Below are 22484 nucleotides of genomic sequence, written 5' to 3'. Positions count from 1 at the left end.
AATGAATATACCTAAATAAACTATGCCTACACAGTGGCATTTATTTTAATGAGTATTTTAAAAGCTTGTCGCTTGGGTCTATTGAGTAAACAAATATTAAGAAAGGGTTTTCTTACATTTGAATCAGAAATGTTTCCTTTCTTGCCACCCGCTGGTTTTATGCTACCATTAAAAATATACGGTAATGTAGCTTAATATATAGAGGAACACAGAGAGGCTCCATACAATCACTCTTTCCTCCTCACTCTGACAACAAAGAAAAGGCAGAGCCAAAGGCACAGACTCCAGTTTGAGATGATCACCGCAGTAAGTATTCTCCTTGCCACGGGATTTTTTTGTTATATTACCTGCATAAAAAACCTGCAGAGTTTAGTTAGATTCTCACACTTCAATGAAGGGTTATGTGATTGTCAGGTTATTTGTCTGTACAGTCACCAGTGCGTGCATCACAGCTTTAACATGGAGAATCACTTTATCCACTATTTAAAGCAGAATAATACTCAAAGGCAATGCAAACAAAGAGCAACAATTTGCCAGTTGTTTCCAAATAATCAGATCTCTTGCTCTCTAACTATGACAGCACTGAGATCAAGCTTAAAATTGTAAAACTACTCTATAATTATTAGGGGATTAACTTTATCATCAATGTTATTGGTTTATTTTCTTCTTCCTTCAGAATATCCTCTGAAATCCCAGCTGGCTGAACACTCTTCAGGAGATGAACTGGCTTACAGAGGAGCGAATAAAAACCTTAGGATATCTAAGGCTAACATTCAGAGATCAAGAGACTTATTACATGGGACACAATGCATGGAGAGACAGATGATAAGGGCATGAATTATGTTAGTAAAATTAGTGGTTCAAGAAAAGTGAATAGAGCAGTTCAATATACCCCTTCATTTAATACAGAAAAATGCGTCAATAATTCAAGGCCATGAATTCTAAAATGAAAAAAAGGTGGATTTTTTTACACAATGTATAATTTGTGGAATTCCTTCCAATTATTAATATGAAAGCGAGTAAGGATTTTAAAAAGGATGTAATACTGATGGGAATATATTTCCAGTTACAGGGAGTAGGATATGAGAAGAATTGCTGATATTAAACTTCAGAGCATAAGCCAAAATTAGCTGATGTACTTAGGAAGAAAGTTACCCTTATGGGCAAATTCATCTATAACATTAAAATCCAAATTCTCAACAACCATAGAATTTCACTGGGTACTGCTTCTTCATCTTTTTAGTGAAAATTGAGACTGTGTGCATCTACATCAAGAACAGGGTTATAAAGCCTGCATCAGTATTACTTGTTTTCAGCTCAGCATTGCTGTTCTATCCTAAATGTGTAAGCTGCTTCTGACACTTCCCTAGAGACCCAATGCCCTTGGCACATACCAGAGGCATGCCTTCTGCAAACTGAGAGGAATACGGTTCAGCTACTTTATTTCTTTGTTGTCTACCTTCCTCAAATTTATTTCATTATTCAGGTCTCAGTGTGACTATGTATTTTAAAAAATAAACATACCTATAGTTGTGATGACTGTTCCAGCAAAGAAAAAGGCACCTCCAAGGTCCCAATGACTGCTGGTGTTAGAAGAAGGTCCTACAGGACTGACTCCTGCATTATCAGCATCAACAGCATGCTGCAAAGAGACAACAAATCAGCCTTATGCATGTCTCACTGTATCCTATGCAAGCTGGTATAGGCTACAAAGGGAAATTTCTAGGACCATGGAAACAGCTTAGGTTTAAGCTTTTCAATATGTGCTCAAAGTATAGTAGCATCTGCTGTACGCAAAAGTTGAATATATGACTGAACTGAATAGCCATTAAGGTGGAAGAAAGATACAATGCATTAAAAAATGACAAAAGATACAAAGAAGTTGAGAAGTAGAGGACTGACACCACAAATTGATTCATAAATACCATTCTTGAAGCAAGTACTGCCAAAGGAAAAATTCCCCAAGGGGAACAGCTGATGTTAGAAGCAGCTAGAAGGGTGGTAAATACAAATAACATTTGTGAAGTCAACTGAAGCTAGTCAGCCAAGGATTTTAATTTCCAGACAATTAATAATTGATTAATTTATATTTTATGATAACTAGAGAAAAAATATGGTGTGTGTATATATATATTCATCTGAATTGCTCTAAGTTCACTTTTGAGATTCCCTTTGGCACATATTCTCTAGTTGCTTGTAGATCTCATGCAAGTTACTCTCTATCATAGAGAAACTCAGACCTTACCTTGGAACAACAGCTAAAATTACTGCCTTTATCCTTCACAAATGTTCCCAACTAAGTTTAATTTCCACAAAACCACTGCAAAGGAACTAAGCTTTTCTCTTTCTGCCTCTTAACATTTCCAGCTCTTTGCCCCTTTCTCCCATTCTGCTGCAACCTCACTTCATGTTGCTGTTATCACGCTACTCACACTACTGCCAGATCTTTTCCTCTTCTCTCACTCTAGTATTTGCTCCTCCTTCTAAATATTGCCACCAGTCTTTAGCCTTGGTAGTTTTGGTGAACTTCTTGCTGGACTCAACAGGAGAAGCAAAGTGCTACCTCTTACATCCTCTCTTTCTTTGTCTTTGTCCACACAGAATTCCCACCTATCAATACAGGTTTCTTTTCACTTTTTCCATTTTTTTAACCACTTCTTTTTTCACCTCTGACTTACGATCTATAAATTGTCACTGTGATTTTATATTTCACCTTTTCCTATACAGTCCATGTGCAAAGCAAGGGTAACCATTTTATTTTACCATTGTCCCAATTCTCACCTGTTCATGTCTATGATTTCTCTCCTGATCTTCTCTGTAACCTCACATTCGCTTATGGTTTTAGCACTGACTTTTAAATACATTGATCTAACACCACTTCTCTCCCTAGCCTTCATGATTCACTTTTCATTAATCTCTCCCCTCCAATGGCTTATTTACCATACTTTTTTCTTTTCTTCCTCTTCCATTTTGCACTTTTTCTCACTCATTTTTTGCCTATATTTCTAACTGACTTCATGCTCATAAATATTCCTCTACTGCTTTTTTAGCTTGGGCTAGTTTCAGCTAATCTACTTCCAGTTTTTAGTTATTCATCACATTGCCCCAAAAAAGGGAAAGGAGTGGGAGAAGAGGCACATGGGCAAGAACAGAGACAGCTATATCTAAAGAGATCAGTACAGGGCAGCCTTTTTTAAAAGCAGAGTGGTTACATGCCAGGCTAACCTGATTGTGAAACTACAGCACAAGCAAGCTTCAGGCTGGACTGGTTGCATTTCACATGGGCAGAAAGCCAGGGTTCCTCAGGCACCTGTCCATACCTCAAGAAACAAGGATATAGAGAAAGGAAGTGTTTAGGACCAAACCCTTTGAAAGGGCTTCTGTACCAGTTGCTGACATATTGCAGGTGGTGTTAAAGCAGAGATCATTTGTTGGTTTATGCAGAAGAGCATAAATCAGCATAACAGACAGGTTGCCTGTTTAAATAGGCCATGACACACTGTCAGCTACCCTGGCATGTTTCTTCTGCCAAGGAATGTTGCTTGCCTTCCCTTTCAGTGAGTGAATGTCAGCAAGCTAATTACACTTAAATTGCGTTTGAGTTTACACAGTTTAGCAAGTCTATTAGGGCCAAACACTAACCCCTGAAGTGAAGGAGTGTACCGTTGCCTTAGATAGCTTTGAGATTCTCAGGCTTCCTTCTCATCTCGAATATATTCATTTTTTCTTTAAAGCTTGACTGACATCATTCATTTATAAATATCCAACTATTCCAATGCTATATTTTAATACATAGCATTTTGCATACAGCAATGACAGGACAGAAAGCAAACAGCAAGACAAAATCAGTCTACAGTTAACAGCACTTAGTTTCAGGTCATGCAACAAGTAAAGGATGCCTTACTACTACCACCACAAGTCCACTTTCACAGAAGTATCCTACTAGATGAAAACTGACACAAAACTCAAACAAGAACACTGTCACTAGCAAGACTCTCACAGTTCACACAGACCACGAAATTTTACTACAGTTTCCAATCTGTGAAACTTCAGATAGGCTTTCCAGAGTTCTAACCACTCTGTTGACAAACCTTACATGTTTAAGGCATTTTAAACTAGTAGTTTCAGCTATTTTTATAGCTGAAGTATCATTGAAAGTAACAGGTCATCAAAGTACCCAAAGCTGTTTCACACTTACTCCTCTCCTGATCCCTTCTTCCTTCTCAAAAGGAGCTACAAGCACAGTACACAAGTACACAATATTTTTTCAGTATACTTTATTAATTGAAAGAGCAATCTTCTTTAATGAATAACTACCAACCTAGGGTAATTCTTCTTTTGAAATTCAGGGAAGGCAATAACTTGAAATACCTCAAAGGGATGAAATTGTCTTCCTTGCTGTTCAAGTAATGAATGTACCTACCTACAGGTAGGTAGGAGTGAAGGAAATTAAAAACTACCAAAGTAAATGTAAGCACTCAATGTTATTTGTTTTTAAAAACATGTATTTCCGATCACAATTTTAAGTTTGGTTCACTGTCATTGTACAGATGTGTATTTTACGCTCGGCCCCTTTGGTATCAGCATACTACAGTCCCTTTGTAACCAAAAAGATGTGGTCTGGTGCATGGTCTGCATGGGACTGAAGGCAAATCTGCCAGCAAAACCCCAGCATTTGTGGTGATACTAGGACAACTGAATCCTGTATTCCCAAAGAGAGTGCAATCCAACTCCATATCAGTGTGGAATAGGCTTTATCAATTCCACTTGTTGATATTCAGGCAGCAATATTTAAATACTTTTAAACGAGGGATGGCTCCATACTGGGCTGCTTAGTTGTTAATATATAGGACTCAAAGCCCAGAGAAAAGTACAGTGAACACTAATCTGTATCACCAGGTGCCAAGAGTTCTCCTCCACAACATAAGGACACAATAGTATCTCTTCTCAATGGATATTAGAACAATGACATTCTCCTTATACCAAACAGAAGCTACTGGGGTTTCACTGTCCCTGCCCCACAGCACCATACAAGTGTTGGACTCCAGCTTGCTGCAGATCTGCCCTGCCCAGCCACAGGCTCTGTCGAGCTGGGGCCTGATCTGTGGGCTGGTGTCCTGGCCCAGCCTCAGCTTGTCCCCATCCCAGGGGAGGCACCTCATAGTCTGGACTAGGGGATGTCCCTGACTGCTCACAGCCAGCCATCCTCCCTGGTGGAGGCTGGGATGGGGTCCACAACTGCCAGCTCCCTGTCACCTGGAGTTTAGGTTGTCCTCACTGTACCCGAATCCTCCTTGGTGTGTAAGTACATGCCAGTTTTCACTAATATATTAGGCACATTCTTACATACTTATTTAGAACACTAAATAAGGTGGATGTATCAAGAAAAAGTCTAGAGTTATGCCCATAGGCAACAAGATAGATGTGAGCTAGTGCAGCTGATGAGGAGACAGAAACCTTCTCTGGGAAGAAAGGCCTGGTTCATTTGTTCATGTTTCCATAATTCCTCCACTAAGATCCCAAGCACGAAGAAGACAAATCTTTTCCAAGGACAAGTATAGTAGCCTTCTTGAGTGCTGAGCCACTCAAAGGATGTACCTACCCTATGTGTAATCAAGGATAGGAATTTAATAAGAAAAGAAGATTCTTGCCATTTTTTTACTACTTCTCTTAATTCCTCCCTACAGATCATGCTAATCTAATAATGATTATCTCCTTCTACAATTCTTTTCCAAGTAGATTCCTATCAGGCATACGAAAAGTTGTTTTAATTGCCTTTCATGCTCAGATGTTTCTCTATTAGGATTATTAGGATGCTTCTCACTAGCAAGAAGCTTTTAATAACTAATTCCTTAATAACTTTTCTCTATATGCCCTACCTCTCTATTTATTCTCATCATCCCTCAAACAGTGATTAAGGGCTTCTCATTATAAATTCCCATTTATTCACTTTTGCCCAACAGCATTTTTGAAGGACCAAGGACAGTAATTTTTGTTCAGGCATAATCAAAAGTAATAAGCATTGAAAGCCCATTCCTTAAATACTTTTGCCTAATCCATAAAGGTCTTTAAGTGGCAATCAGTCAGTGACCTCCTTGCACCTACAGTGATTTGATTGTCATGCATGCACTGTGTTTGAGGGCAGACCTACAGCATTCAACAAGCAATATGCACATAGATCTAAGTCCAAAGGGTTTAGCTTCCTGCAAACTTCTCTAGCTAAGTTTTGGAAGCAGCATAGATACAGGACAGCTGCAGACTTGTGCAGCACCCTAGGTTCAGTCTGTCTCCTCTGCAACTGGAGTAGCTCTGGACTGAAGTTAAAAACTAGGGTGCCTGCACCAACTAGGACAGGATCCAAGAGATTTGAACTTTTTTTTCACATCCTCTAAGGTGGAATAAGCTAAAATAAAGACAGGGGAAGAAGGGAAGCTGAGATAAGACAACCTTCAGAGGCACAGCAAAACACTCAATAATCAGATATTTTTACCACTTTTTTTTTTCACGGTGCAAATAGTCTTTTCCTGTCTTCAGCAACAGGCAACTCTTTCCCATAGTTAATTCAAAGTATTTTTTTTCCCTGCTCTATTTAGAGCTTTCTTCTAGCACATGAAAGTTCTTTTCATTTTACATGGAAACACCCTTAAAAGAGAAGCTGGCTTACAACACTAGAAACCAAGCAAGCAGCTGCAAACTGAAACATCTTTACAGGATGTTCCCTTTCTTGCTTACCTTCAGAGCAAAACTAGTTCAGAACACTAATCAAAAGTGCCTATCCAAAATACAAACTCTTACTAATATAATTAGCCAGTAAAGCCTGACTAGCTTATTTTCAGCTCTGCTTCTTTTCAGCTTACAGTCTAGCTCTAATGAGTTGCTGTAGTCATTAGTGGACATTGATAATGAGACTTAGTTCCCAGGTGGGTAATATTTTTTATATATATCCTATTATCACTCACACTCCTAAACTAAACCCTGGTGGACAAGGAAAAAGCAAGCAGCCCACCAATAACGTAAGACACTTCTTACAGTAGCAAGCCTCTCCATCTTTCATCATTTTGCCTGACTCATTATGAAAGCAGGGCTCATTATGGAAGTTTTTACTCATACACAGTGCACAGGATACATAGAAACAGACCCTTATCAGGTCCATAGGAATTACTTTGCCAAAACACCATGATAGTCTTCCTGCCTCTCTTAATGATGGATAAAATTGGAAGCTTCGAGAGGCATAACGTCTCCATTATACACACTGTGTGCATTATTGCAAAGGCAAGATGAGTTGGTTTTGACCCCAGCTACTAATAAGCTTCTGTTACGACATATAAGAACAAAAGAAAGGGTTTTAGTATGTTAGCAAATGTACCTATCAATGTTATTTTTCTTTTCAACTCTGTCTAGTCCTGCTATCTTCTGCTATTTGATCTAAGAGGTACAATACAGCTAAATGTACTTAAAGCACCTGAAGTTTTATTGTCTTTTATCATATTCTAGGTTTTAGTTCTCTCCAGCTCAAAAGTGTTGATATATAACACAGGGTTTTGTCATTTTCTTAATCTGGTATTCACTATTTTCCAAGCTGTAGATCACATAAGGCATTAAATAGTGCACTTGCTTCACTGCAACAAACATGTTCAGATGCAGAAATGTGAGTTGAAAATGTGCACTTAAGAACTTCCACTTCAGGAGAGTTTGGACTGCACTGTGAAATACTTGGTACTATTAAGAAAAAGTTACCTGTCATTGTGTTAGTATTAGACAGACCTGAACCAAAACTCAAGAGACAAATACAAATTTAAAATACTTTGAATCTTCCTAGGGATTTGCACTGCTTTCATCACTGTATTACTTCTGAAGTCTATGAATTAACTTCCAAGTCTGGACTCAGCAATTCACAGTTGTGCTACCAGTGCTAATATGTGCAATTGGTTATTAGAGATAAAGATTGGAAAGGATGTCACATCCCCACTAAATTTTAGCAGCTTCCTCATACAGTGCTGTATATCTTCCTCAAAGGTTTTCCAAAGGAGAATCCTTTCAAAGATTGAAATTTAGGCAAAGGTATAAATTTTTCCATCATTAGTCTTGTAAGGACCATGATACTCCTTTCCTCTTCTTAAAAGATTGAGAGCTATCCCCACAGTAAAATAATACAAGTCAGTTCTAAGGTCTCCCTTTTTGTATTTTTCCATATTCTCCAAAGCACAGAGGTGAATCAACATGGTCACTCTGGAGAGTATGATCTGTGTTCATCTAAAGGCTTTCAGGTAGTCAAATAACATTAATTATGAATAGTTCCCTCAGTGATAGCCAGGTGCTGACTGCACACAGCACATCAGCCAGGACTCATGGAGGTTGCCACATCAGTCTGAACTCACAGTTGTAAAGCCAGATGCAGCATTTGGTGCAATGCAGAAATGGATTGTGCCAGGCAGGGGAATCTCACTTTTGAGATCATCAACATGAAGGCATGAAAGCACAGTGTTAACCCCCTGACATTATCTTCAAGCAGTGGTTCACTGTTCTTCTGTGCAAGTCAGTTACAATCAGAGTTTTCTGTACCAGCATACACGACTACATTTCTGGAGCCAGTTTCACCCCTAGACATATAGAAGAATCCAAAGAAACTTCTTCTTTATTGACAAACCTGTTTCAATATTTCACATCACTTGGCTTTAAGATATTCACATGCTAAGCTGCTAAGCCCATTTAATTTACCTTTGCAAAATGACTTCCAGTTACCCAGTGTAATGCTTGAGGACATACTGGAGTCTCAGGAGATTATAAAATTTGTTCAGAATATCTGCCTTCTAATGACACAGTATGCCTGTTCTTTGGGGCCCCTGGTGGTCTAGTGGTTAAGGTGCAGCACTTTCACCGCTGCGACCCGGATTCGATTCCCAGCCCCCCGGGCAGATGGAGCTCGTCAGCCCTGTAAGGCAATCCATCTAAGAGAAGGTCACTCTAAACAAACCTACGTCCTGAGACCCTCACTGCCACTGTCCAAGTTTGCTTGGCCCCGGCAGATGAACCTCAGGATTAAAGGGTAGGCTCAGTTCAGCGCACGCTGTGTCTCACCTAAAAAATCCACTGCGCAGGCTCGAAGGGTAATGACCTTTCCCAAATCTTCGCTCGCGAAGACTGGCCATTATGCCTGTTCTTTATTTTAGTGTCACCACTTTTGAGGTGAAAGAAGGAAAAATATTGTGTAAAATAAAGAATCGGTTTTGCTACATAGCTTAGGCTAGACAATAAGGACTGTTTAGAAATCTTACTGCTGCAGTCACTATGCAGAACTCCACCAACTTGCTCAGGTGCTTTGCTTGTTGTACCTTGTATGAGTTCTGCTTTCTGCTAGGAAAGAAAGCATTTTGTATATCTTTTACTAGTGACATTCCCATTAAGGGAATACAAATTTCTTGCTTCTAATGTTTTCAAAAAATTCTTTAATTAGCCAGCTACATAATCCAGTATCACTGAACAATATCCAATATCCAATATCCCTGAATCTTGGCAGTCTAACATGTTCACTTGTCTTTTGCAGACGCATGAAGGATGTGATCTAAGCCAGCCTTGATCCAAAACCTATATAGTCATAGAAGTGCTTATAAATTTCATTCACATAGGTGGATAGATAGACACAATAATCCAGGAGACAGCTCTGTGTTCTTTCAAACAACCTGAAATCACAACAGAGCTCTGGTGCAACACCCCAGAGGAAAACACGTTGTGCTCTTAGAAGGCTCAGACACAAATTCAGATCTGAAACAAGAGTCTGAAGTTCAACTTTGGAATATATTCCTTAGGTTTCTCGCATTTTCATTTATTCCAGGCTAACTGATAGGTTTCCACATGGAAGATACTCTTCAGAAGTCTCGTAAGATCCCTAATATTTTCCTTGTCTAAGGTTTTAATCAATGAAAGATAAATCTATCTTTGAAAGACTTTTTGTGCATGTTACTAGATTTTCCGCTTATCCTTGCATACTTAATATTTCCTTAAAGATTTCATAGCTTTTAAATTACAAGTATTTTCTATTTTTAATGGTATACTTCATCATCCTTCATTTATTTAAAAGTTACAATAGTAAACTTGTAAGTTAATATACCAGTAAGTTCAGAATTCTTAGCTGAATACTTATTTCAAAAATCCCACCTATCATTTTCTGTTTGCTCTTCCAGTCGCCATGTTTAATTTGGAGGAAGAATTAATAACTTAACGCTTTTTGAAAATTTACAGAGATAATAGGTAAATGTCTTGCAAATTTGTCATCTCTCACAAAAATTTCTTCCAGATACTAAGTTCTGCTTTTCTTTGCACACATCTTTCTTTATTCTAGTGAATATAAGCACCGATCTCTCCACTTATATGAACAGTGACAGGACTCAAGCAAATGGCATAAAGCTGAGTTGGGAGAGGTTGAGGTTGGGTATCAGGAAAATGTTTTTCACCCAGAGGGTGGCTGAGCACTGGAACAGGCTCCCCAGGGAAGCGATCACAGCATCAAGCCTGACAAAGTTTGAGAAGTGTTTGGACAAGGTTTTCAAGCACATGGTGTTATTCTCAGGATGTTCTGCATAGGGCCAGGAGTTGGACTCCATGATCCTGATGGCTCCCTTCCAATTCAGCTCATTCTATGATTCTATATTTACAATGTTTTGGAGACATAATTTCTGTTTCTTGACTTTAAAATGACTGGGAAAGAGTCTGCCCATTCCAAGGGCTCTGTGAACAATTTTGTTGCCTACCCACTCAGTTGACCAATGAACCACCAAGCTGTTTATCCTAACTTCCAAGATATACTGTCTTCTTCACATGGCCTACCTGAATCAGTGTCTCCAGCTCATTTACACACGTGTGCTCCCGAAGAAAGTCAGCCTTCTCTAGCGCAATTGTGTTCTTCTGCAGACTTTCGAAGGGCTGCTCCAGGGAATGGAAGACGAGTCCTCCCGTCACCAGGTAAACTAACACCACGACAAAGACGACCATCACTGTTTTCCAACTCATGACTGTCTGCAGGCCTTGAGAAGGGGCTTCCATGGCAGCAAAAATAGTGGCTCGTGAGGAAACAGTGAATTGTGAAGACGGATGATGCCCGTTAGTTTTGGGCTCGGGCTCACAAGCTGGCACCACTGAGGGAACAGCCACTGAAACACAAAGCAAAAAATCTTACTCAAAATCAAATTCCTTAGGGTATGACCTTGATCTTCACATACAGTTTTCCTCAACACCATTTTCAAGACTCTCACATAACCATGGTCTTCACATATATATAATTCACAGATTCTTCTCATCTGGAAGGTTCAATGTCTGCTTTATTCATCCATACACCAGCTACCTCAAGGGGTTGCTTCACCCATTACCTCTAGAGCTGGACAGTCCAGTTATATGTGCAAAAATTTCAGAAATATGCCCAAAACCATTTATTAGAAAAGAACATGAAAATTTTGACTAGTTAGGATACATATTACACATGGTGGTATTTGGTGAGGGAACCTGGCAGTGATTTATGTCCTTAAATCATATTACTAATAGTGCTAAAAAATTGAACTGTTAATGACAGAAACAGAAAATGCTTTACAGACCACTATGCTGTTTGGCTTGCTAACATAAATAGGCTCTTATTATTTACACAGATTCAGAAAACCATCACTTCTAAAAATGTTCTTAAAGCCTGAAAGCCTCAAAAATTTTAGCATAAATCATGTGTTAGCCAAAGCGTACTAGACATATGAGGTCAAAGTTACATGCCAAGCACAAATATGGGCCTCTCAGCTTGTGACTGAGACGCTGTACAGCCCAGATGACTTCAGCAGTACATCAGAGCTAATAAGCCCTGACCTCCAATCAGACTTAATAGCCTGACCGCTGTGTCAAGCTACCAAGGCATCCAAATCAAAGCTGGGTCACCCCCAAACAATTCAGGTGTCTCAGCATCACACCTCCCCACTCTCTATTGCTAGTGTTAGCAATGGTAGGATGAGGCCAGGTTCCTCAGCATCCACCAGTTTAATGGCACCACATGTAGGCTTTGAAGATGCCGGATTCATTTTAAAACTAAGTCCTGTGTAATCTTACCATGGTGCAGCTGTCACTGGCCTGTAATTTCTTTGAAACTAGATTAATTTATTGCATATTAGACCTAAATCAGATTACAGTTAAAATACAGTGACTTTAGGTGCATTTGCTGAACTTATTCACAATGTGTCTTGCTGTTTTGCTTAGAAATTAAAGCAGAAAAATATACAACATCCCATTACAGTGGCATCATACACCAATTCTATATAATTTGAACATAAAACGTGATTACACCTTGAGTCTGAAGTGAGCTACAACTCTTTCCCAATAGAAACCATTTTACAATACTGAGAAATTTAAGAACACAGCTGTTTAATATAGGCATGTTTTCCTAGAAGCAATACATCTCTGAAGCATTGCATGGGGTACAGAGCTTCCAGTTTACTTGATAACCAACAAAACACATAAATCTATAATTGCTTTACTATTAATATTTCATTTCATATGTGACTTGAAGGCTCCAGATACCAAATAGAAAGAATCCAGGATCAGAGGAAAACCTTCTGTGGTTGATTTCTTTTTTGTGTATCTCAATTTACCAACACTCCGTGGCACAGCTGCTCAGTTTACCCATCAAAAGTCATTATGGTTCCCAACACTTATCAACCAGGATGGAGTAATATCAAACTTAAAAGGGTATTTTTCCTTACCTCCAGATACATTTCATGTAAGTTTTAATAACTTGGAGTGACAACAGGGAGAAGAGTGACCATGCTAGAAAGAAGTCACATTTTTTGTAAGATATCAATATATTTATTCTCTAAATCTCCTTAAAGTATTATTGTAATAGATATAGTGAGTTTCAGCAGGATATACCAGGACAGTATTCAGAAGAAACATAAAGTAGTGAGGGTGTGTGAAGCAGTCAGAACCTCTCTTCCCCTGCAGGCAAACATCTTAAATCTAAGTTACAGCATCTCCTTACTGAACTAAATAAATCTGAGAACTCACCAAAGTGGCTCAGCTGATGTAACTGTATAACATAGCTTCCATGGATTCCATGGAATTCAAACAATTTGCATTAGTTAGAGCCAGTAACTACTGTGTCTATTGTGAATCAACACAAAATCTTCAAGCCTGAGGGCTGATTTTGCACACTTGAGATTACTCAGCAAAATAGACTCAAGATTCAAGGCTCACATGACAAGAAGAGTGCAGAATTCATGTGAGAGAAAGAGCATGCTATGATTTTTTTAAATAGCTATCCACCTTACCATAACTGGCATAGTCCAGTGTAGGCTGGGTGAGCCTTTCAGGGGAAAGAGATGCCTGCCTTTGATATCCCACAAATGTAAGTCAAGAGGATGGAATTCAAGAGCTGGTAGCAGGAAAACAGCTTTTGTGAGTTTTCTTTTCCTCTCTGCTAGTATAAATGTTGTTTCTTATTCAAATCATATATCTGGCAAAGTGTTCATAAAAGCTTTACAGTAAAAGCATGGCCTGTTTGATTCTGTCTTCTTAGGAATATGTGTTGTACTGATTTAAGAACAAGATGGACAGTTCAGGTTAGAGAATGTAAAATGTTCTTATAAATATTTTCTCACTTAAACAGCTCAGTGGATTACTGTGCTCAGCTTGCTTATCTCTAAAATAAAATATAACTCTTTTCTGAAGAACTGTGTTTGTCTTTCATTTTCTATTAGTAATAGCTACCCTAAGTGAATGTAGAACTGTTGATCCTGAAGTATTTTATATTATATAAACAAATACGCAGGATGACTCTACTAAAGCAGTGAGTTAAGCTTTCTGAAATGGTCTTCTTACAAAGCTAACAGAAATGGTCTTCTTACAAAGCTGATGCACAACTACAGTCAATACTCAGAGATTTTAAGCAGCAGTTAGGTGTTGAAAAAACAGTGTAGATACTCCATCTAGCAGTTCTCCCACTCTCTACAACAGGACAGTGGGGTCAGTGACTTAAGCACATGGTAAAAAGTCAGAAATCCTGATTTCTAATCGGAACGCTGCCTCTGTGAAACTGTGCTCTCACAAAAGAGCTGCCATTTGTCTTTAAACCATGGTTTCATCAGCTGCAAAGAGATAAAATAGTGCTTACTTTTCTAGCAAAAGTGTCCTGGAAGAGTCTATGTCTGAATGTAAAACATAGACTTCCAGAAGTTTAACAAGTAGTTTTACTAAAATCAAAGAATGGACTACAGTGGCAATTCAACAATGTGCAGAGGTATGTAAATAGTTTAAAAAATAAAGGCATACATAAATTCTTGGATTTGTAGAACTGGTTTAGACATGTTTACAATAAATGCAGAACAATTCCTACTTTATTTGTTCATGTTTTTTCAAAACAAGCTGGTGTCAGAACAGCCTTTTCCCAAATCAGAGTCTCATCCATATGTGTTTGTTAAATCATATCAAAGAAGGCTTAATCTGCCTCAGTGAAAGTGATGATGAATCTCTACTCACATGCATGCACTATATTAGCAGACAGGTAATCTCAAAGGAACAGGAACCCTCAAATTAACACACCGGTGTTTCCAAACAGGCCTTATCCCAGTAAAAGGATGCCAGAGGGGAAAGAAAGGTGAGTCGCTGATTATTTGGATAAGCTTCAAAATAAAGCAACTGAAGACATTGATATTAGAAGTGAAATTGCAATGTTAGGATCTGTACAGTTGTTCACATCCAAGATCACCACGCTACCTGCACTTATACAGGCTAACGGCAAAGCCAGAACTCCTATTGATATGTAAGGAGCTTAAATACCTGAGAATTCTGCTAATATTGATGAGAATTAAGGAAGCAAGACTTTCACTCACTGTCAAGATGACAGGGGCAAAGGTTAACTCGTTATAGTTGTAGGTGTTTCCCTTGTAAGACGAACAAAAGGCCCAATATGTTGACCAGGCCCAGACCATAGGGGTGTCTGGTGTCTCCTGGGGCCTGGGTTACAGACGTCTCCAGGACACTTTTCAGCTTGGTACAGCCCTCAGACTACTGCCCGTTCCTGATCTTCCACGTAGGGGTCGAGGAAGTCGCCACACATGGTCCGAGGGTAATCAAAAAGGACTTCTGGGCCTTCAGACGTTTGGCCAGGGAATCTGGAGCATGAGTTATAGCCTCCTCTGTAGTTACAGTTGAAGGTAGCAACATGGGAAGAAACGGACAGGCTGAGTCTATGCCTCCATGGCTGGTGTCACCAAAACCAAAATTTTGGGGGTTTTGACAATGAAATGGCCTCCACAGCACCAGGCATGTTGGCATCAGACAGGACTCACTTTTCTCAGCAAGAGAGGGAGGAGTGTCTTTGCTCGGGAACTAGCAAGGCTCACAGGCAGAGCTTTAAACTAGATGTAGGGGGGGAGGAGGCCAATATCAGGCTCGACTCTGGCAAGCTGTGGGATGATATGCAACTAGACAGAGAGACAGGGTGCTGGTGAGGGCACTTTGCCAGTCACTCCAAACTGTGCTAGGCACATTGGAGCACACTAGAAGCCTTAGGGAGATAAGCCAGTCAGTCCTGAGGTAACAGAAGCCACAAGAAAACACCAGGGAAATATCTCAAAGGAATAATGGGGCGTTTGGCTAGGAAGGTGACACACACAGCAGCCCAGCAATCCCCAGGAGCAAGATGTTGGGCAAGGAAGGCAAGAGTCTGGCATAGCTGAAGCTGAGTGAGGAAATGCTGGTCAAACTAAAGGTAAAGAAGCAAATGCACAGACAGTGGAGACAAGGACAGGTTAGCTGGGAAAAGTATAGAGATGAAGGTCAGTTGTGTAGTGATGAGGTGAGGAAGGCCAAGGCAATGGTGGAACTGAACCTCACAAGGCATGCAAATAATAGCAAGAGTTTCTACTGGTATGTTAACAAGAAAAGGAAAGTCAAACAAGGTGTAGCCCCTCAATAAACAATGGTGGTAAACTGTTAACAATGCATGACAAGGCTCAAGTACTCAACGACTTTTTTGCCTCCATCTTCAATGACAATCTCTCTACTCACACCTCTCAATTAAGCATAATGGCAACTGGGAGAGCAAAGTGCTTTTTTTTTTTTAGCAAGCGCTAAAGATCAGGTTCCTGAATGTACAGAAGTCTATGGGACCCAGTGAGATAAATCCCAGAGTCCTGAGGGAATTGACTGACGTAGTTGTCAAGCTACTCTCCATGATACTTGAAAAGTCATGGCAGTCAAGTGAAGTCCCAGGTGACTGGAAAAGGGGGAACATTGAACCCATCTTTAAAAGGGTAGAAAGGAGGACCCTGGGAACCACCGACCTGTCAGCCCCATCTCTGTGCCTGGGAAGATCACAGAACAGATCCTCCTAGAAGCTATGCTGTGGCACATGGAGGACAGGGAGGTGACTTGGGACAGCCAGCACAGGTTCATCAAGGGAAAGTCCTGTTTGGCAAACCTAGTAACCTTCTATGATGGAGTGACTACATCAGTGGCCAAGGGAAGGGCCACAGATGTTATTTATCTGCACTTTGACACACAACATCCTTCTCTCTAGACTGGAGAGACATGGATTCCATGTTAGATGGATAAGAAACTGGTTGGGCAGTCACATTCAGGGGGCAGTGGTCAGCTTAGAGCCTCAATGGGTATCAGTGACAGGTGGTGTCCTGCAGGGGTCCATACTGGACCAGTGTTAATTCATATCTGATTTCATGACACAGACAAAGGGATCAAGTGCACCCTCAGCAAATTTACGGATGACACCAAGCTGAGTGGTGTGGTTGACACACCTGAAGGACAGGATCCGTCAGAGGGACCTGGACAAGCTTGAGAAGTGGGCCCTAACTCCAGCCTTCCAGCACCTGAAGGGAGCCTACAAGAAAGATAGAGTGACTTTTTACAGGGGCATGTAATGATAGGACAAGGGGGAATGGCTTCAAATTAAGTGTAGGTTTAGATTATATATTAGGAAGAAAACCTTTACTGTAAGGGTGGTGAGGCACTGGAACAGGCTACCCAAAGAAGAGGTGGATGCCCCATCTCTGGAAATGTTCAAGGTCAGTTTGGATGGGGCTCTGAACAACCTGGTCTAGTGGAAGGTGTCCTTGCCAATGGCAGGGGGGTTGGAACTAGATGAACATTAAATCATAGGAGGGACCTTAAAACCATTCCATGATTTTACAAGGATTAACCCAACTGGAGCAGTTTGCAGTTGGACTAGATGGCTGTTGTAGGTTCCTTCCAACTGAAATATTCTACTCTAAAGCAAAACTATGTAGTAAAATACTGGAGCTATTGAAGTAATGAACCATAAGACATTGCTTCAGGCCAAACATTGTCCTTTACTACTGCAGGTATGCTTTTCTTCAGGAAACCAATGTTTCTAAGAACAGGTTAGACCTATTTCTACCAGAAATATCTAGGTATAGTTGGCCCTGCTTTACAGGAGCAGGGTGAGCTACATAACCTGTTAAGACTGGAAAGTAGTTCTAATTTAAAAAGAAAATCTCCAGACAGGTTCAAAGAACAGACACCTCAGAACAGCTTCAAATAAGAACCAAAACCCAGAGACAAAATTCCAACTGGCTTTTGACTACGAAAACATTAAAACATGGCTTTGTCACACTGATCTATATCCTGGCAACTATCTTACCCAAATATGCCAAGAACACAAGAGATACCAAAGAAAGCTGGTTTTAGAGGAGAGTTTCTCAAATGATTTAAACCAAACACAATTTTTTAAAATAAACATCTCCTCCTCTGGATGACACAATTTCTATCTGCTGTCACAATTTCTATCTGCAAAAAATGTAAGTCAGGTTTAACAGTGTATTATTTAGTAATTCATTTTCTTCCACAGCCCTGTGTTACATGGGCACCCAGGAATGTATGTACATTTTAATGAGAGTATAGTAGAGTGTTCTTGACACATCTAATAAAAATGTTGCTTTCATAGGATTCAGCACAGAATTAGACAGAGGCCACATATACTTATGCATTTATAGACTCAGTAGCTGGCTTTAAGTTTGAAACATGAGGTGATCAAGAATGAAACTGGACATTTGATCCCCCATTTTAGTGGCTCCATTCAAGGAAGACAACAAGGTACTTTTGGCTAAAGTAAAAAGGCTCGTTGATGTGCATCTGAAGGTAAGTAACAATATGTTTCCCCAAAATCCTAATAATATAATGGGAGTTTTTTTTAAAAGAAAGGAAATTATGCATTCTTGAAACGTTTAAATAGTCGAGTATCCAAAATTTCCCATGTCTTATGTTTGAATTAAAACTAGAAATTTAGTTAGAATTATAAAGTAATCTTATCATACAGTCCAGTTTCACTGAGAAAATTCATGAGCTAATCATCCTCCCTACAGCTTTCACAAGATCCTACACTGGGTTATCAACACTTTTACATCCTTCCTATAGCACTACTTAATAAGCCAAAATTTCTTCCTGAACTAATTTAGAAATATGACATTTTGTCAAATGTATGATGTTTCAGAACAGAACCCTGGAGCACCAAGGCTCAGAAATGTCTGTAAGGTGCTAGCAAAGTTCACTAAACCTTCCCTGAACTGACCACTAAAAGGAGGTGGATCCACCTTCTTTATAACGGATCATAAAAGACTGGGGGATGAAGGGACTCCACTGGCCATAACTGGTTTAGAGTCCTAGCAGGAGCCTCATTTATTTCAGTTTAACTGGACAGAGTATTCTAGGCTTTTGTTTCTCACCCCAGTCACCCTTCAGTTAACACACTGAAGTTAAGATCAAAAGGCTTCCTGACTGAACAGTGTGGAAAGGCAGGAAAATAAGCAGCCCATCAGTGGATAACATATAATCTTGCATTCACTTCAAGGCTCTAGCTCATCTCCAAACAGAAGTTCCTGGAGGATGTGGGTATCTAGCATTTGCTTCCAATTTCAAAATCTTCCCACAGACTCCCCAAAGCGATTTCAGATACTGGCTGCTTGGATTAAGAAAGCAGGGCTGTGCCTGAACTTAAAGCAAGGATAAGAGGAATGTTAGAGGGACAGCAGAGGCAATCAGTGTATAAAGGGATCAGCTGTATAAACTTCTCAGGAATATGTCACAAAGAGAAAATACATGCAGGTTTACGGATGAAGGAAATTGGACTGTCCAACAGGAAGCGGGTGGTTGCTATACACATAACAGAAGCAATGAAACATGGAAGTTTCTGTCCATGTGTAACCAAAAAATCATTAAACCATCAAAATTTTGCATTATGAGGACACAGCAAATCATTTCCAGTACTTGATTTGCTTGTTATTCCAGCCTGCTCCCCATCCCCATTCTTCATCTCTGTCTGTTGTGGGTTTTGTAGAGAGCATCCATTTAACCAGAGCAATGAATGTTGAATTTTTATAACTGGGCATTCAAAAATCTGATGCTGGTTTAGAAAGTCTGGCTTTTAGAGTAAAAATCCCAGTAGACAACGATCGTGTCTGCCTTTGTGTTTGTGCAGCATCTTTGCATGATGTGGGCTAATTAACAGGTGACATTACAGCTGTGATCAAGAAATGGGAGAAAAATCCTGCCTGCAGGCTACAATTACATATGGGGCAGAACACTGGTATCCCTGTGGCGGTTGTTCTGGTTTGAGGCATAGGAATAACAAGCATTGCTGTCTGGGGATCGCAGGATCCATACAGCCACAAATCAAGAAAAACTGCTATCAGTGCTGACATGTTTTACACCAGTTTGGCCCTAGTCCCTTTGCATAGCCCCAGTGCACACAAACTGAGCAGAGAAAGTCATCGTGAGCTTGCCATACAAGGGGAATTTCGCCCTACTGTTTGTACAGCATTTTGCTGCAAACTGCCACTGAATTACTATTGCATTTACTGTTTGTGAAAGCAAAGCTCGACATATTGTTTGTTTGGGAAACACAGAGTGCCTCTGAGCATAGAGCTTTTCAATGCACTGGCACCCCATGGGTTAAATCTAACACTATTTTCCCTGAAGTGGATTCTCTAATGCAGCATTAGCGCTGCTGACTTCAGCAACATCTCAGCCCTCTGCTGTAAATGCAGTCATCAGCAGGAAAGCATTTGATGGAGTATGAAAGACAGACAGGTAAAGGCACAAAGGGCAATACACAATAAACAAAATAGATTGAACGTGCTGTTGGAACAAATGTAGCACTGATTCGTCCCAATTGCTCCTTTCCCTGAGTGGGACAGGGATAAGGGAGCAGTATGTCAGGTTACAAAACTGCATAATGAATAAAATCTCTGTTTGCTTCCTATTGTAGGGTAATGCTGGTGAAATAAGAGTAAAGGTTCATATATTGAGTTCTCTCTGTTGGTTGGCAGAGAAATGTCAGCATGTATCAAGAGGGAGTTATATCTGACCATTGCTTTGCCATCCCTGGCAGCAGATTTGGGAAATATGTCATACCAAAAGGGTTCTGCAATTTCTGTACCATTTGTCATATATTCCCATCTAGTGCTCGAAATGATGATTCTCAGTAAGTTTCCACAAAAATCTACATAATTCTGCTGCAACAGTTATAATTGAAACATACTAATTAATATTTCTTGGAATACCCCACCTACTTAATTAATCTGGAACACAGTTGTAATGAGAAAACAAAACACCACTGTTTTATAATGTGGCTTTCATTCTTCTTCATTAGAAAACTACAGTTTAGGTAAAAATAAAAAAATCTTAAACAGTCTAAATTGGAACATGGTAGAAATTAAGAAATCAGTGTGGTCTGAGTTAAGGCATCTATGGAAAAAGATCTTCCCAACTATGGCAGTCTCCACACAGTAGTGATGCTGGTGGCCCTGTAGATCAGCAGAACTAAGGGAAACTCAAGCCTCTTCTTTCTTCCCAGAGAGCTTCTTTAGTGGCAGACAAGAACATTAGCTATGCAGTAAGTAAGAAGAATGAATTTTCTCTTCCACTGAAGGACACTATCACTCCTATCTGATACCTCTTTTTTCCAAAGAACAAATCTTTTGGGAATCTTCTCCAGTCTCTAGAGTCCATGCTAACAGAATATTGCTGCTCCCATTTAGCTGCACAGCAAGTGCCTGACAGAAACAAGTACCTGGCTATCTGGTCTCTGTGACAGTGTATTTCATTTAGGTGGCAAGGGGAGGGTAGCAGGGTGGCTACAGTAGTGATCCCTGTGGAAGGCCTGGGGCTGCCCCATTCTGGACACAGCCAGTTCCTGCTGACTTCAACAGACCCAGCTGAGGTCCCAACAGGACACAGCTGAGCCCATCAGTGAAGCTGACAGCGTCTCTGTGAAAGCATACTTTAGAAAGAGAAAAATAATATGCAGACAGTAAGGAATGAGGAAAAAAGTATGAGAAACAATCCTGAAGACATCAAGATCAGTGAAGGAGAAAGAAATGGTCCAGGAGCTAGGAGATATTCTCATCCAGCCAATGGGAGTTATAGAAGAGACCATGGTGGAGTAGCTATTTCCCTGGATCTCATGGAGAGGACCACACCAGAGCAGATATCCACACTGGAGGGCCCCAGTCCAGGGCAGGTTGATATTTCCTGAAGTACTGCTACCTGTGGAGAGACCATGCTGGAGCAGGTTTATCTTAAAGGACTGCAGCCCATAGTACGGACCCACGTCGGAACAAGGAAAAAGTATAAGGAGAAAGGTACAGTCTAGAGCAGCTAGGCCCACCATAAACCCCTATTCCCCATCCCCCTTGCACCATGTGGCGTCGGGAGGAGGAAGAAGAGTCAGGAATGAAGCAGTGAAGTTGGGCTTGGAAAACCAAAGGAGGGGAAAGATATTTTAACTTCCACCTTTGTTTCTCATCACTCAAATCTATTTTAATTGACAATAAATTAAATAAATTTTCCTCAAGTCAAGTCTCATTTGCCTGTGATGGCAATTTCTAACTCATCTCCCTGGCTTTATCTCAATGCACAAACTTTTCCAGTGCTATTTTCTCCCCCTCTCCTGTTGAGGAGGAGGAGTGAGAGAGGACCTGGTTGGGTATCTGGTAGCCAGCTTAGGTCAACCCACCACAGACAGTTTGCAATAAACATAAGGACACAATTCAGACTACATTGTTCAGCACTGTTTTTTCTCTGAGTCTCCCCAGCTACCTGCATATGGATTTTGGTGAAAAAGTCATCAGTCCATTACAATCACGCCCTAAGAATATCAATGTATAGATCAGGACTTAAATTACAATGATGAACATGAGTTAGCTACAGAGAGAGCAAACATCCTTCCAACAATAATGCTTTTTGTCACTTTCTACTGGAGTTGGGTCAATTGGGAACAAAAACATTCATTTGTCTTGTTGAGTGGATTTGATTTTTTTCACTTTTTATCACCTTTCATTCTAATTTTCTCTTCTCACACAGAAGCATTTTATTTCATGCACTTTCTACACATATTGAAGAAAATGGATGTCAGCAGCACACACCTTGGAATAAAGCTAAATGTCAAATTGATTAAATATTTCATGCTGGCAGGAAGTGCATATACA

The 22484-nt window shown here is 40.1% G+C and overlaps 1 protein-coding gene across 4 annotated transcripts in view; it reads right to left on the bottom strand.

Moving 5' to 3' along the window:
- KCNK10 (potassium two pore domain channel subfamily K member 10) overlaps positions 1-22484 on the bottom strand; it is a 70801-nt gene that overhangs the window by 30080 nt on the left and 18237 nt on the right. The window contains exons 1-3 of one of the 4 annotated variants that reach the window (XM_017813926.1): positions 15312-15330; positions 10825-11147; positions 1525-1642 (exon numbers count right to left, since the gene is read on the bottom strand). In XM_017813926.1, the coding sequence (XP_017669415.1) occupies positions 1525-1642; positions 10825-11147; position 15312 (442 nt within the window). In that variant the 5' untranslated portion in view covers positions 15313-15330. Of the gene's footprint in view, positions 1-1524; positions 1643-10824; positions 11148-14799; positions 15214-15311; positions 15331-22484 lie in introns of those variants that run through there. The other 3 variants (XM_017813927.1, XM_017813925.1, XM_017813924.1) reach the window with 3 other exon arrangements.

This window comes from Lepidothrix coronata, unplaced genomic scaffold (genome assembly GCF_001604755.1).
Source record: "Lepidothrix coronata isolate B3197 unplaced genomic scaffold, Lepidothrix_coronata-1.0 Scaffold43, whole genome shotgun sequence".
Classification (NCBI taxonomy): domain Eukaryota; kingdom Metazoa; phylum Chordata; class Aves; order Passeriformes; family Pipridae; genus Lepidothrix; species Lepidothrix coronata.
Note: the sequence above shows the minus strand (reverse complement) of the source record. Positions and strands in the feature narration are given on the sequence as shown.